At 45.9% G+C, this 14,330-nt stretch overlaps 2 protein-coding genes across 2 annotated transcripts in view; both read left to right on the top strand.

Moving 5' to 3' along the window:
* LOC115483418 (pneumococcal serine-rich repeat protein-like) overlaps positions 1–4,088 on the top strand; it is a 29,611-nt gene extending 25,523 nt beyond the window's left edge. Inside the window, exons 3-4 of the mRNA XM_030225315.1 lie at positions 3,348–3,990; positions 4,067–4,088. Coding sequence (XP_030081175.1) covers positions 3,348–3,990; positions 4,067–4,088 — 665 coding nt within the window. The remainder of the gene's footprint in view (positions 1–3,347; positions 3,991–4,066) is intronic.
* LOC111599571 lies at positions 3,967–11,033 on the top strand. Its single transcript, XM_030225264.1, has 5 exons — positions 3,967–6,355; positions 6,459–6,854; positions 8,161–8,388; positions 10,689–10,853; positions 10,888–11,033. Exons 1-4 carry the CDS (start codon positions 4,229–4,231, stop codon positions 10,818–10,820), a joined length of 2,883 nt encoding a protein of 960 aa, XP_030081124.1. The 5' UTR covers positions 3,967–4,228; the 3' UTR covers positions 10,821–10,853; positions 10,888–11,033.
* The last annotated feature ends 3,297 nt before the right edge of the window (positions 11,034–14,330 follow it).

Below are 14,330 nucleotides of genomic sequence, written 5' to 3' on the forward strand. Positions count from 1 at the left end.
TGGCTGGCTGTCCATTTTGCTTTTGTGCAACAACTAAATTAAAATGTTTTACTAATCCCGACAAGTAACGCTTTTAATTACTTTTTCTTCTCAAATGCACACAGCCACATTGGTAATGGACCAAAGCCCACGCCCACACCCACGCCCACGGCCATGCCTATTCGATATGCTGCTTATCCTTTCAACTGCTGCACACACACACTCATAAATATATATATATATATTTTATGATAACAATAATAATAGACTGTTCAACAATATTTATATATCAGATAACGAGTGACAGCTGGAAAGGGAGAGGGACAGACAGAGTTAGTTTGATTTTTAGCTTTGGCAAAACTGCTGTAAAATTTTATAAAATCTTTTTTGGCATTTAATTTAATTAAAATGAAAAACAAACTGAAAATGATTTTCCACATAAATCGCATCGAGTCGAGAGCTGGCAACAATGTTTCCATTTAATTTCAACAACATTTGGTTCAGCTGCAAATAAGCTTGTTATCAGAAACTCTTCATTTCGTTGACAAATCAATTTTCCTTACAAAAATATTTTTGTTATCCAATCAATCGGGTCAACACGGCTAACTATACATACATCTATGTGTGTGTGCCTTGCAGACAACTGCAGTCATTTAACACATTTTTAAAATTGGCCACAGAGTTTGTATGGCAAAAACTATATATCATGAGATTAGCTGAGTTAATTAGAAAAACTAACAAGTTTTTATAGATGTTTCTGAGAATAGATTAATATACGTACATATATGACTCGATAAGTTGACTAAAGAGCTCAAGGTTTTACCTATGGAAAGTTTTGTTTTGACTACTGTAAACAATTCTCTCTTATACGTATAAAAATAATTGATATATATTAACTAACTGCTTCATATTCATCTGGCCTTCCCTAATCACTTCTCTTTTTACTTTTTTAATTCCAAAACCAACTTTAATTTGTAGCCGAGTTGTTGCTTGGCTTTGTCAGCTTGGCAAATATCACGTATACGTCGCACTCGCTTAGCGCATTCAGTCATTCATTTTATTAGCTAACACGAATGCTTTGCAGTTGGGCACTTCTTGTACGTATATCTGTTGGCAATACTAAAGGTGTTAATTAAATATTTTAACTCAAAGACAAGCGATTACAACAACAACAACAACAACAACAACAAGATAAGCAAACGTAATTTTCAACAAAATCTCATTAAGTGGCTCGCAACGAGCTGCCAAGCAGGTGGCATTTAGTGTACACTTAAAAAAGTAGAAGAAGAAGAAATGAATGAAAACCAACAAAACGAAAACGTGGCAAATGGAGAAAGAGTTGAATTCACTTCGTTTAGCATTGTCTGCATTGTTTTGTCTAACCTCCTTTTTGTTGCTCCTAATTGTAGTTGTATCTCTCTCGTTCGCTCCCTCTCTCTGTCGCTGATATCCTTGTTGTTGTAATTTGTCGCTATTTTGCATAGAAAACTAACTTTGGAAATGCGATTAGCGCACAAAGGTTCGATTGAAATTCAAGTGCTTGCCGCAAGTAATTAATTCGATTCAAGTCAAAGCCGAAGCCGAAGCCACTGCCATAGGCAAAAGCCACTCAGTCAGCTAGTCAAGAGAGTTAGAGTGCCTGCACCATATCTGACAGATGTACATCATTAATGCTCAAATCTCCATGCTGATGATACTCATTAACATAAAATGTCCACCTTTGGACATGGCCAAAGCTCAAGCAGCGCACCATGCCGCACCGCAATGTGACGGCCATAAAACCAGCTCACTTTTCACACTCATTAAAATGGACGAGAGCGAGCATGATAAGGACCACGCTAGCTACTGCCACAGCTACTGCTCAAGGACATCAGCGAGTGTGTCGCTGTATGTGTGTGGGTGTGAATGGGCGAGCATGTCCTGCAAGTGCCTGGTTATCGTCGCACAGACTTGACGTCAATCTGACGTTAGCTGCGCCGTTCCGTTTAAATTTCAAAGATACGCGCTTACGAACCCTTTTCGCAGCCGCATTTCAGTTTTCAGTTGCGACTCGGCAAAACCAGCAAATAAAAATACCAAAATAAAGAGCAAAACACATTTAAATGTAATCTATTATCTTAATTCCGACACAAATTGTTTGCTACGTCTCGCGCTCTGCCCTCTGGGCGCTGCCTGCGGTGACAGCCGCGTTCTTTTATCCTATTTCGTTCTGCCGCTCGCGCTCTCTTAACCCGACCAACCAGCCAGCCAACAAGAGCAGCCTCAACCCCTCTCCAAATAATGCCAAACGCCATTTAGTAGCGTTGACTTGTGCGCCCAACACCCCGCACCCAGTCTCAAGGACTGGCAATTCAAATGCCAGCGTAGGACAGCCAGAGCAAGGAGCGAACGGCAGCCGCTGAAAAGCAAACGCTTATCGGCCACAACGTAAATCACCCAATTTACCATAAATAAAGATATGTACATATTGTCAGCGAGCATGGGGAATAGCTAACCCACTGGGTGGCGGCCAGCGAGAGCAGCAAAGCCGTGGCCAAAACCAAAACAAAACACCTTATCGCTGGCAAGCACATCTTTAAGTGGCTGTCAACGTGGCACACAAGGGTGTTTGGGCTGGTGTCGCTGGGTGATTGGCTGGGCTTTGGTGGCTCGGTTTGCCCACTGGCAGCTGCTGGCCGTAAGGCATATAAATCTGCATGCATGAAGTGCAGCCAAGTGGTCAATGTGCCTAGCCGAAATACAGACACTGTGGAAAAAGAGATTAAATGGAGGAAAACTGAGCTAGAAATTTTAGTGAAATTAATTTAATTCTGAGATATTTAGTCTAACTCTTAAATTAAATGGTTAAATAATTTATTTATTTAAATTATTTTTATAAAAATACACTGCGAGGAAACGAGTGGGGGAAAGACTGAGAAAAACGAATAGCAAAGAAAGACAAGCACTCTTCTTATGGATTTGAAATGATATTTATGATCTAAATAAAATATAAAATAAAATAAAATATAAATATACCAAAAAAGATAAATGACAGTTTTAAAATGAAATTCCTTAAACTTTCCTTTGTTTTCTTTATAATTCTGATCTCACTTAATTTTATTTTAATTAGTATAATCAGAATTCTTCGATGTCCCTTCCATTCCCACTAAAGAGTATCTGTGGCTGAGCTAAGCTTTATTCCACGCACACAAAACTGTTCGCTGGGTCTTTCCATTTCCTTTAGCCGTTCATCAAGCTAAGAAAAAGCCTTTGCCTCTCTGCTGTCTTCGGTTTATTTTGCAAAAGGCAACATTTTGCTAGCTGCGACACGCGATTCACCACTTGCCACTCACCACTAACCAGCGCCTCTCCACTCTTTTCTTTGGCAGGCAAAACCACAACAACGACGACAGCCCAAAAGACGACAGCAGCAAATCGCGATTATGACGATGATGACGAGCACAACGACAGCAACAATAACAACGACAAGGACCAAGACGAGGACTACGACCAGCAGGCTAAGGCTGACGCTGAGGCAGCGGCTGAGACTGAGCCTGCGACTGAGTCGAGGCAGGGTAAACTGAGGCTGCAGCAGCAACAGCAGCAGCAGCAGGAGCAGGAGTGCAAAGACGAGGCCAGCAGCAGCAGCAGCAGCAGCAGGCCGCGGGCAAGTCAAAAGCGTGCAGCACAAACGACACAATCGCGAAATCCCATCAGACGCGCTCACAGCGAAAGGCATTTGTCTGCCCCGCCCACCTCGAAGTCGAGGCCACAGATTGGCCAGGACCAGGACCAGGAGCAGGCAGAAAACTCGGCCCAGGCCCCGTCGCAGTCTGGTGTCATTTTAAATTTTAAGGACACAATGGCGCTGCGCATAAAAAGCAACCGCAACGACTCGAGAGATTTATTTCAAAGGCGACCAACTGAGCCGCCGCCGCCGCCGCCTTCGCCAAAGACGTCGACCGCAAACGGATTAGAGCGGCAGCCACAGCCGCAGCAAATCAATAAGTCAACTGCTGCTGCTGCCGCTCCGTTGCCGTCTCCGTCTCCGTCTCGGCAGCAACAGCCACAGCAGAGAACTGTGGTCCGGGTGGCGCCCTTTAACAAGAGCAGCGAGGTGCATCGCCTGAAAATCTCGCACAGCGAACAGGACGAACACCCCTTGCAGCTGGAGCACAATGTCACGTTGCGCTGCCACTCCCCAACCGAGTCGGATGTGGCGCCCAAGAAGACATCGATACTGATTAACGGCGATGATTGCTACTCCACCATGAATCTCAGCGCCGATGCCGCCCAGCCGCTCTACCAGTCCTCCGTGGTGGTCAACAGCCAGACAGCGAACAGTGTTTGCATCAATGTGAGCAGCGCCGAGGAGCAGCTCATACAGCAGCACAATCTGCTCAACACGCTGCGCAGTCAGCACCCGAATCTGGCTGCCATTATACCGATTAGGAGCAGCAACCCAAGCGAAGTGAACCTGCACCGTTCTGCTTCGTGCATCTCATCCACGTCGAGCAGCTCGACGTCGAGCAGCAGCAGCTCGAGTGGACGCGGTCGCACCCTGATCAGGCTCGACTATGACAAGGAGCTGACCACAACAGGCAGCAGGCATTCATCTACCACAACCACGCCCATTAATACGCCCTCGCCGCCAGCTATTTGTTCAACGCCGCCAACTCCACCGCCGCCTTCTTCTCCATCAAGCGCTGCTCTGGTACCGCACGAGACCGAGTTGCTTAAGATTCTACGCAATCCTGTGGAGGCTGTCAAACGGAACCTTGTGCCGCATGTCTGTGGCTTGCGGCTGCCTGCAGCGGATGTCATGCGCAGCAAGAAAATGCAGGAGACGCCAACAGCTGCCCCGCCCACCAAGGAGGCAGCGCCAAACAGCGGCTTTATAGCCAAGCTCTTGCAGGATCCGATGCTCGGCCAGGTGGCCGATGGCTTGGAGACGGATACTGTGGCAGAGCTGATCGAGCACTCGCTGGAGCGTTTGCAGAGAACGCGCGAAGGCATCGATATGAGCGGCACCAAAGATCACGACGACATGAACCGGCTGATCAACGTCTCGTTGCAACGAGTGCGCCAGGAGCGACAGCCGACGGCGGCGACGACGGCAACGACCAAAGAGGAGGATCGTCTGTCCAATCGGGGCAGCATCAGTTCCGCCACCAGCTTCGCCTCCGCCAACAACTACGAGCTGTTCGACTTTGAGGCGGCGGCCAATGAGTCCGACTGCTACCAGAGCTGCTCGAGTGAGATGACAGCCGCAGGCGTGCTGGAGGAGGTGGCCACAGAGGAGGAGCCAGAGCCGGAATCCGAAGTGGATGCAACCACGCGCGCCAAGTTCTATCAACTTCTAGTGGACGCCACTCTAGCAGAGATCGAGCACAGCACCCACACAGAGGCCGAGCATCATTATGAATCCATCAAGCATCATGGCGATCCCATTTATGAGGAGATCAACGAAGTGCCGCCACCTTTGCCTTTAACTGCGCCTCCCTTAAACGATGCAGAGCTGGATAAGAAGGCGGCACGCTCCATTTTCGAGGGCGCCTCCAAATACGACATACTCTCCTACCTGGTAGATGCCAAGGAGCGCGGGCTGGCGCGTGAGGAGAGCTTCGACTACAGCAACAATCCGAAAATCATCGAGGAGGAGGCCACCGATACGCTCAGCGAGCTGGAGAAGCGCGTTAGCTGCGACGACAGCCACAGCAACATGAGCTCCTTGTCGCCACCGCCGCACAACTTCATCTGCGGCAAGAGCGGCAGCGACGTTGAGCGCCAGGACTCGGGCGTTGGCTCCGAGACAAGCAAATCCTCGCGCAGCAAATACCAGCCAGCTGTGAGTCCTTTGCATCTGTGCGAGGACTGTGACGGAGCTGTGGAGACCCAGCTGAGCGAGGCGGGCGTACTCTATGCCCCACTCGTGTGCCGCAAGTGTGGCAAGAAGCGGGTGGAGCGCAAGGAGATTATCACCGAGATTGTGGAGACGGAGGAGAAATATGGCCGCGACTTGCAAATCATACTGGAGGAGTTCTGTCAGCCGATGCTGGTGGCTGGCCTGCTCACCCAAGAGCAGCTCTCTGCAATCTTCCTCAACACGGAAGACTTGCTCGAGAACAATCAGACGCTGGCCGAGCGCATGCGAGACGCCCTGGACATTGCTCTGGAGCAGGGTGACGATGATCTGCTGACGGTTAACATTGGACGCATCTTTCTCGACTTTACCCAAATGCTGCACGCCTTCGAGAGCTATTGTGTGCGGCAGGCAGGCGCCAGCCTACTGCTGGCCAATCTCGAGAAGGAGAAGGAGCTGCTGCGCATCTTCTTGAAGGTCTCGCAAATGGAGAACGCCGTGCTGCGTCGCATGAATCTCAACTCGTTTCTGATGGTAAGCGATTGCTCGATTGTATTTTATATTCATGACTAGCCTCTAAACGTCTGTTTCCCAATCCTCTTGCCCCTTGTGCTGCTTCCCTTTATGCCGTCGACAGGTGCCCGTGCAGCGTGTCACCAAGTATCCGTTGCTGTTGGCGCGTTTGTACAAGGTGACGCCCGCACACCTGGATGGACGTGAGCTGTTGAAACAGGCGCAAGAGAAAATTGAATTGCATTTGAATCACATCAACCAGGAGGCCAAGGATGTGCCCACCAAGCTCTGGCGTCGCATCAGCTCCTCGAGCCCCAATCGCCGTGCCTCTTGCGAAATTGATATGATAAACATCAAGCTGCGCAAAATGGCCATCGACATACTCGAGTGGAATCACGATGAGGTCCGCTTCGCCATGGAGGGCAAGCTCCTCTACACGCAGCCCACCGACAGCAACTGGAAGAAGGCGCGCACCATCAAGCTGACCCCAGTGAATGCGCTGCTCGTGACCAATGGCAAGGTAAGTGGGTGTGGGCGTGAGTGTGAATGGGGATGCAGGTATGGTTGGAGGGAAGATGCTAGATAAAGGTAAAGGGAGTAGTTAGGAGGAGCTGCTCGAACGGGACCTGTTACTTCAGTTCCCGGTCACGTTTGACAAGCGACAAACGACGCTCGGGCGTTTGACATGAGGTGTGGGCAATTAGCGAGCGCCGCTTGCACCTAATAGCCCTCTCTCCCTCTCTCTTTGTGCCTCGGCACAGGATCACGCCTTCCAAACTAGGTTTCAAGTGGACTGCAGGGCGGAAGACGGACCTGAGAGCATGTGCGAACTAACTGATGTCATGGCAACAGTTTTGCCGCACGATAAAGGATTTCAACAAATCAGAGCAGAGCAGAGCAGAGCAGGTCCAGCGTGAAGTGGAGAGCGAAGAGCAGCAAGGAGAATGCCCGGTTGACGCATCGAGTGGAACGGAAGCGCATCCGGCCTGTCCTAATGAAAAGTGCTTATCCAAGCAACTATCTGCTTTTGATGCCTAAAAACAAAACGAGTTTCCCCATTCGTAGGCGAGCCATAAAAAAATAGCAAAATATGCTCTACTTAAGATAGTTCCTGCTCAGCAGATACCCTATCATTGAGTCTGATAGCGATTCTGTCTAAGTAGAACTAATATTAAAGACTTCTAAGATTATGAAGATCAATGCAGTAAGCTAATCCGCTGCGATAATCTCTTGATATTCACATGCCAAACGCGCAGCCATAAATTCTAAGACATGCGTAAAGCCAAAATATCCTATGCACAACGTTTGCAGGGTATATAAAACCAATGGCGTCAAGTGGCCCACAAGCCGAGTATCCCAAAAGGCCAACAGGGTGCGGCGCTGCGTAGGGAGTGGAGTTCGGCTTGTGGCACATCGATGGCGACGCAGTGCGTATGTCACTTGTTTGGTTTTTGTGCCCTGCTCTAAATTTCTGCAAAAGCCTTACCCGACAATTGCTCAATTCAAGGCAATTTCTTTTTTTCAATTTCTTTTTTGGTTTTGTTTTTGCTGCTTGTTTCTGGGCTGTTGTTTTGGTGCTGATGCTAGTGCGAGTCCTGCTGCTTGTCTTGCTGCTTCCTGCGGCAGTTGTTGCTCTGCCTGACAAGCTTTGTGTGCTCGCGTTATCTGTAGGCAGCTCTACGCTGCACGCTCCACGCTCCACGCTCCACGCTCCACGCTTCATGCTGCTCGCTCCACGCTACGCTTTTTCTATTTGTAATTTTGTTTAGTTTCGTTTTACACAATTTTCTATTTCTACTTCCATTTTTCTCCTTCTTTTTCTGCAGCCAAGTACCAATTATAGGGCAGAGAAGGCCATGTCGGATAAACTGAATTTCCCGAAGCACAATGGCATTCGGGAGGCCTCGCTGCTGATGGTAAAGGAGAAGTGCGGACGCTATACGCTGACACGGGAGCCCTTGTATCTGGACAGATGTGTTGTGTGCAGCGAAGCGGATTGGGATGATTACTTCGAAGTGCAGGAAATTTCATCGAAGGACACATTCATATTCAAAGTGAGTAGACGCCACCTACACATCTATACCTAGCTACGATGCCTCCTGTGCATTGTTTTGACCCCCTCGCCCTCACCCCAGATTCGTTTGGATTTGGTTTGCCTGTTGTCAGTTGACTTGGCTTTTAAATGGAACCGTTTGCCTTTTGACTGCACACCAGCAAATGTTTGGGCTTCGTTAGTTTTGCCCCAGCCGTTTGGCGGGTTTCCCATTTCACTTTCTGTGTGGGGCTACAAGTTTCAGTTTTCGCTTCAGGGGCGGCCTGGCTGTGCATGAGTGTGCCCAACCAGATGATCTTACCAAGTTAATAGAGCAGCAACAACACAATTAACACAGCTAAAAGAGCAGGCAACAGCTGGTTAGCGAAGGCAGCTTTTAAAAGCCAAATAACTAGCGGGAAAACAGCTGACAGTAAAATAATGTGTGAAGCATAATAGAGAGTAGAGAGTAGAGAGTAGAGAGTAGAGAGTAGAGAGTAGAGAGTAGAGAGTAGAGAGTAGAGAGTAGAGTAGAGAGTAGAGAGTAGAGAGTAGAGAGTAGAGAGTAGAGAGTAGAGAGTAGAGAGTAGAGAGTAGAGAGTAGAGAGTAGAGAGTAGAGAGTAGAGAGTAGAGAGTAGAGAGTAGAGAGTAGAGAGTAGAGAGTAGAGAGTAGAGAGTAGAGAGTAGAGAGTAGAGAGTAGAGAGTAGAGAGTAGAGAGTAGAGAGTAGAGAGTAGAGAGTAGAGAGTAGAGAGTAGAGAGTAGAGAGTAGAGAGTAGAGAGTAGAGAGTAGAGAGTAGAGAGTAGAGAGTAGAGTAGAGAGTAGAGAGTAGAGAGTAGAGAGTAGAGAGTAGAGAGTAGAGAGTAGAGAGTAGAGAGTAGAGAGTAGAGAGTAGAGAGTAGAGAGTAGAGAGTAGAGAGTAGAGAGTAGAGAGTAGAGAGTAGAGAGTAGAGAGTAGAGAGTAGAGAGTAGAGAGTAGAGAGTAGAGAGTAGAGAGTAGAGAGTAGAGTAGAGAGTAGAGAGTAGAGAGTAGAGAGTAGAGAGTAGAGAGTAGAGAGTAGAGAGTAGAGAGTAGAGAGTAGAGAGTAGAGAGTAGAGAGTAGAGAGTAGAGAGTAGAGAGTAGAGAGTAGAGAGTAGAGAGTAGAGAGTAGAGAGTAGAGAGTAGAGAGTAGAGAGTAGAGAGTAGAGAGTAGAGAGTAGAGAGTAGAGAGTAGAGAGTAGAGAGTAGAGAGTAGAGAGTAGAGAGTAGAGAGTAGAGAGTAGAGAGTAGAGAGTAGAGAGTAGAGAGTAGAGAGTAGAGAGTAGAGAGTAGAGAGTAGAGAGTAGAGAGTAGAGAGTAGAGAGTAGAGAGTAGAGAGTAGAGAGTAGAGAGTAGAGAGTAGAGAGTAGAGAGTAGAGAGTAGAGAGTAGAGAGTAGAGAGTAGAGAGTAGAGAGTAGAGAGTAGAGAGTAGAGAGTAGAGAGTAGAGAGTAGAGAGTAGAGAGTAGAGAGTAGAGAGTAGAGAGTAGAGAGTAGAGAGTAGAGAGTAGAGAGTAGAGAGTAGAGAGTAGAGAGTAGAGAGTAGAGAGTAGAGAGTAGAGAGTAGAGAGTAGAGAGTAGAGAGTAGAGAGTAGAGTAGAGAGTAGAGAGTAGAGAGTAGAGAGTAGAGAGTAGAGAGTAGAGAGTAGAGGTAGAGAGTAGAGTAGAGAGTAGAGAGTAGAGAGTAGAGAGTAGAGAGTAGAGAGTAGAGAGTAGAGAGTTTTGATGCTCTTTGAATTCCCCTACAGTATACCTATGGGAGTTACACAATGCCCAGACTACGAAAACACACACACTCGCATACGCACTCATAACACGCACACAGAGCAGTGCATATAGAAATCCATTTGAAATCCTGTCTAATATAAAGCGAGACGCAGCTTCACTCATGCGAATTTTTTGTTGCCCCGGGGTTCCGAGTTAAGCCATCGGGTAGATGATTGCGGTAGCTGACTGCCACGAGCCCCCCGACTACCCAACGCACTGCCTCTTTTACGCCCTTTTGAAGTGCGTTGAGGCAGCGCACGTAAAGTGCCTGCCAAAATGAATGACATTTATTGAAATTTAACAAGAGAATGAAAAGAAACGTGGCAAAAAGAGAGGGAAGCGCTACAGGATTGTCGCTGCGTGTAAGGACGAATCAGGCTTTGCATAAATTGTTGCGTTTAGTTACGGCCAAATGGACGCACAGACAGACGAGCATATGACACCTGTCCAAATGACGTTTCAATCAAATGCGTCTAACACTTTGACAACATTTGCTTAAATCTCTCTCTCTCCTTGTCTCTTTGTCTCTACACAGGCTGAGGATGGCCTACGCACTAAGCAGTGGTACACACAGCTTCAATATCACGCCCAAGGCATGGGGGCGTGGCGCAAGAGACGCAATGCATTGGCCAATATAATGATCAACGGAATGCTGACGCGCACTTAGCCAACAGCAACGACGACGCCACTTCGAAAATTGGTAAAATTGGCATTTAATGCGCATTGATGCATTGTTATTAACCAGCAATTGGATAATTATAGTTTAAGTGATATATATATATATACAAATTTATATACAATTTAACCATAGTGTTTACAACAAGTACACCTACACACACAGAGCAAAAAAACTAAATATATACCTACATACATATATATATATAACACTCTATAACGACACAATAAATAAATAAATAAATATATATAAAACTATTAATGAATTGTTTAATTGCACTTTAATTGAGTAATGGCAGAGCAGAGATGTTACGATTATGATTGGCATTCGAGTGGGCAATGTGTTGGAGCCAAATGCTGATTACATTTTCAGCGAATAGCCGCAAAATTGCGCAAAGTTTTGCCAACTTCTAGCCGCAAAGTCGACTACAGAAACACTTTGCACATCATTGCAAATATTTGAACAAACCTACATGCTATGTGTATTTTCGTAGTTGATTAAAACATTTTAAATCTCATCCACAAATACGAGCGAACGACAGCAACAACTGCAACAATAACAACTACAACATTTAACAAAACAACAAACAAACAAACGAACGCACAGAGACCCAAGTGGTTTCGACTTTGGGGTTTTATGGCTCTCTGGACTGGGCTCACGCCTTCCACAGACTTTCCACAGACGCTGCCACTGGGGGGTTTATTGCTTGTTTAATTACACAAATAACTGAGCAGATTATTATGGTTAAAAACGAAACAGTAATTGTCATGGCCAGTCACAGCAATTGCTTCGACAATGCTAAATGAAAATCAAAGCAAACACAATTTTGCCTGTTGCAAGTTGACTAAGTTTCAGATACCCTTTAAAGCCAGGCAAGTGGATTGAAAAACTCGGCTGAGTTAGTGAATTGTGCTAGGAATGAATAGAAGTGTTGGGTTACAGATAAGCAATGCAATATATGGTATGTAAATGATGAGAGCAGAGGCGGGGGTAAAGTAAAACAAGCTGTGTCTGAACTGCTGCTATATACATTGGTCTGACAGCAATTGCTATATGATACTTTACTCAAAGGGTAGACTAAGTCCAAGAGCAAGCTGCATAAGGAAAACATCAGAGCCAAGTGAATAGAAATGTCTAAATGAGCTTTAACAATGTTGACACGAATCTAATTATATAATCAATGGCAAGTCGTCAACTGCATGGCTAATGAAATATACTTGAAATAAAATCAATCAGAATCCAGTGTGCTGCAGTTGCAGCAACATAAAAATTTAGCACTTACAAATTGCCAGCGTAAGCAACAGGATTGCTGGCTAAGTGATTGTCCTGCAGCAGCTTCTACAGACAATTTAGTTACTTAGTGTAATTAATATCTAATGAAGAGCTGACATGTAGCTCTTTAGGCATAGTTTCACAAACATATCAAATATTTGCTATTATTTTATTATGATGCGGCTTACACACTCAACTGAAACAACAAATAATTTGTGGCTGTTTGTTGATGTGTTAGTTAGCTGGGCCGATGTGAAAATAATTTGCAATGGCGCCTGCGGCGCCTCGAATTGCCTTTGATGGCTTTCGTTATAGATGTTACTAATACGCCACGTAAACAAGTCCCAAATCCTTTAAAGCTGCCCCAAAGAAAGCCGCATGCGGCAAAATTGAAAAGCAAAGCCAAACTCGGAAACGATAAAAGTGAAGAGGATATGGAGCAGAGGGCCAGAGGGAAGGCGCATGTTGGCCAAAGAGAAAACTGCATGCTGAGCGCAATTATGCTGGACAAACATTTACCAGGACAGCCAAACGAGGCGAGCGAGATGGTGATAAAGACAGAGACAGAGACAGAGACAGGGGCAGAGGCAGAGACAGAGAGAGAAGAAAGTTTTTTTCTACCTCAACGTTTGGCACTCCACATTAGCCAAGGCGCCCATTGCCGGGATGTGGCACTTAGCATGCACCTTGGCACACGCATCAGTACACACAAACACACACACATACACACAAGCTCTCAAGCTTTAGTATACTCCAGTGCCTGGTTGGCCAAACACAGACTTCAGTTCCAGTTGAGCAACAGAACAGACGCCGTCTCGCTGTCTCTCAGTCTCATCCGTCGCCTCTAACCCATTCTCAATCGCAGCCTCCCTCTGGCTGGGTCGTGGAACGTGTTATAACAATAGGGTGTCATGGTGGCAATATATCCCGCTCCCGCACACACTGCCTGGCTGCTGCTCGACTCGCTAGTCGGACGACTAACACTAACGAGCAGTAAAACAACTTTAAGATTTGCCGGCACACAAATAAAAACACACAGCCAGCTTCGGGCCCCCCCCCCCCCCCCCCTCGCTCTCTGTGGCCCGCTGGCGGATGCTGAGCGGAAGTTGGGCTTTAGCGTGCAATAACATAACCAAGGCACGTAGCACAAACACGGTACATTATATTGTATAAGCAGACTTCATTACGGTATTTAAACAGAATATCCACAAATTCTGACATGTCGAATGCGCCGCACCAAATCTGAACAATGGGCCAAAAAATCGACAAAAACTAAATCAATCAATCATTCATATATATGACTGTATGCAGCTAAAAACTGCCCAAGCTGACGAGCTCTTTAGGCAGCGATGTCACTGATGAAACACAAAAATATGTTTTACGTGCATTGATTTTAGATATTGTTTAAAGTTTCCATTGAAACTTACTTGAAAACTATTCAAATAATGAAAAAATAATTATAAAAAATTATGTAAGCAGCATGAACATCCGTTGTGCGATTAAAGGTTGTCCAACTTCTAGCAAGCCTTGAGGCAATGACAACGCATGACAAGCTATATGCATGTATGTTTAGCCCAGTTCTGTGGTTATCCAAAATCATTAAGCTCCTGCCCGCAAGTAAAGGGTATCTATGTCGAAAATGTCTAACAAATTTTTTTTTTTTTTTTTTTTTTTTTTTTTTTTTTTTTTTTTTTTTTTTTTTTTCTTTATTTTGTTGCAGCTTATTGTCTTAGACTCTATAGCGCATTTAGCTCTAAACCTTAACTAATGGGAGGGCAGATATGCCAATTATTCTGCACTTGTAGCTACTATCTTAATTAGTTCTAATATTGTCTAGAGGATGCAATCTCTTCAGTCTTCGCCTATTGTTGTTTATAGCCAGGTTGCTTGCGAGATGGTTAGGATGCGCTGCAAGTCTGTCCGCGTATCTTGAACTGTGTCGCCCAATGAGTTCAGCAACTGTGGGAATTGCTAAATCCCTATGTAAGACTGAGTTTCTTACAAACCAGCTGGCTCCAGTCCATCTGCGTAGTGCTTTATTCTGCAGGGTCTGAATTTTGTTCCTTGTAGTCTTCGCCGAGGAGCCCCATAGAGAGATACCATATACGAAGGTTGGGACAACTATTGCCTTGTAGATGGCGGCCTTGCTGCTGTAAGACAACTTGCTTGAAGCTCTCAGCATCCAGTCGAGGGTTTTTAGCTTGCTTTTGCATTTTGAGGTTACTTGAC

The sequence above is a fragment of the Drosophila hydei genome, unplaced genomic scaffold (genome assembly GCF_003285905.1).
Source record: "Drosophila hydei strain 15085-1641.00,03,60 unplaced genomic scaffold, DhydRS2 tig00008128-arrow-arrow-pilon, whole genome shotgun sequence".
In the NCBI taxonomy this organism is placed as follows: Eukaryota; Metazoa; Arthropoda; class Insecta; order Diptera; family Drosophilidae; genus Drosophila; species Drosophila hydei.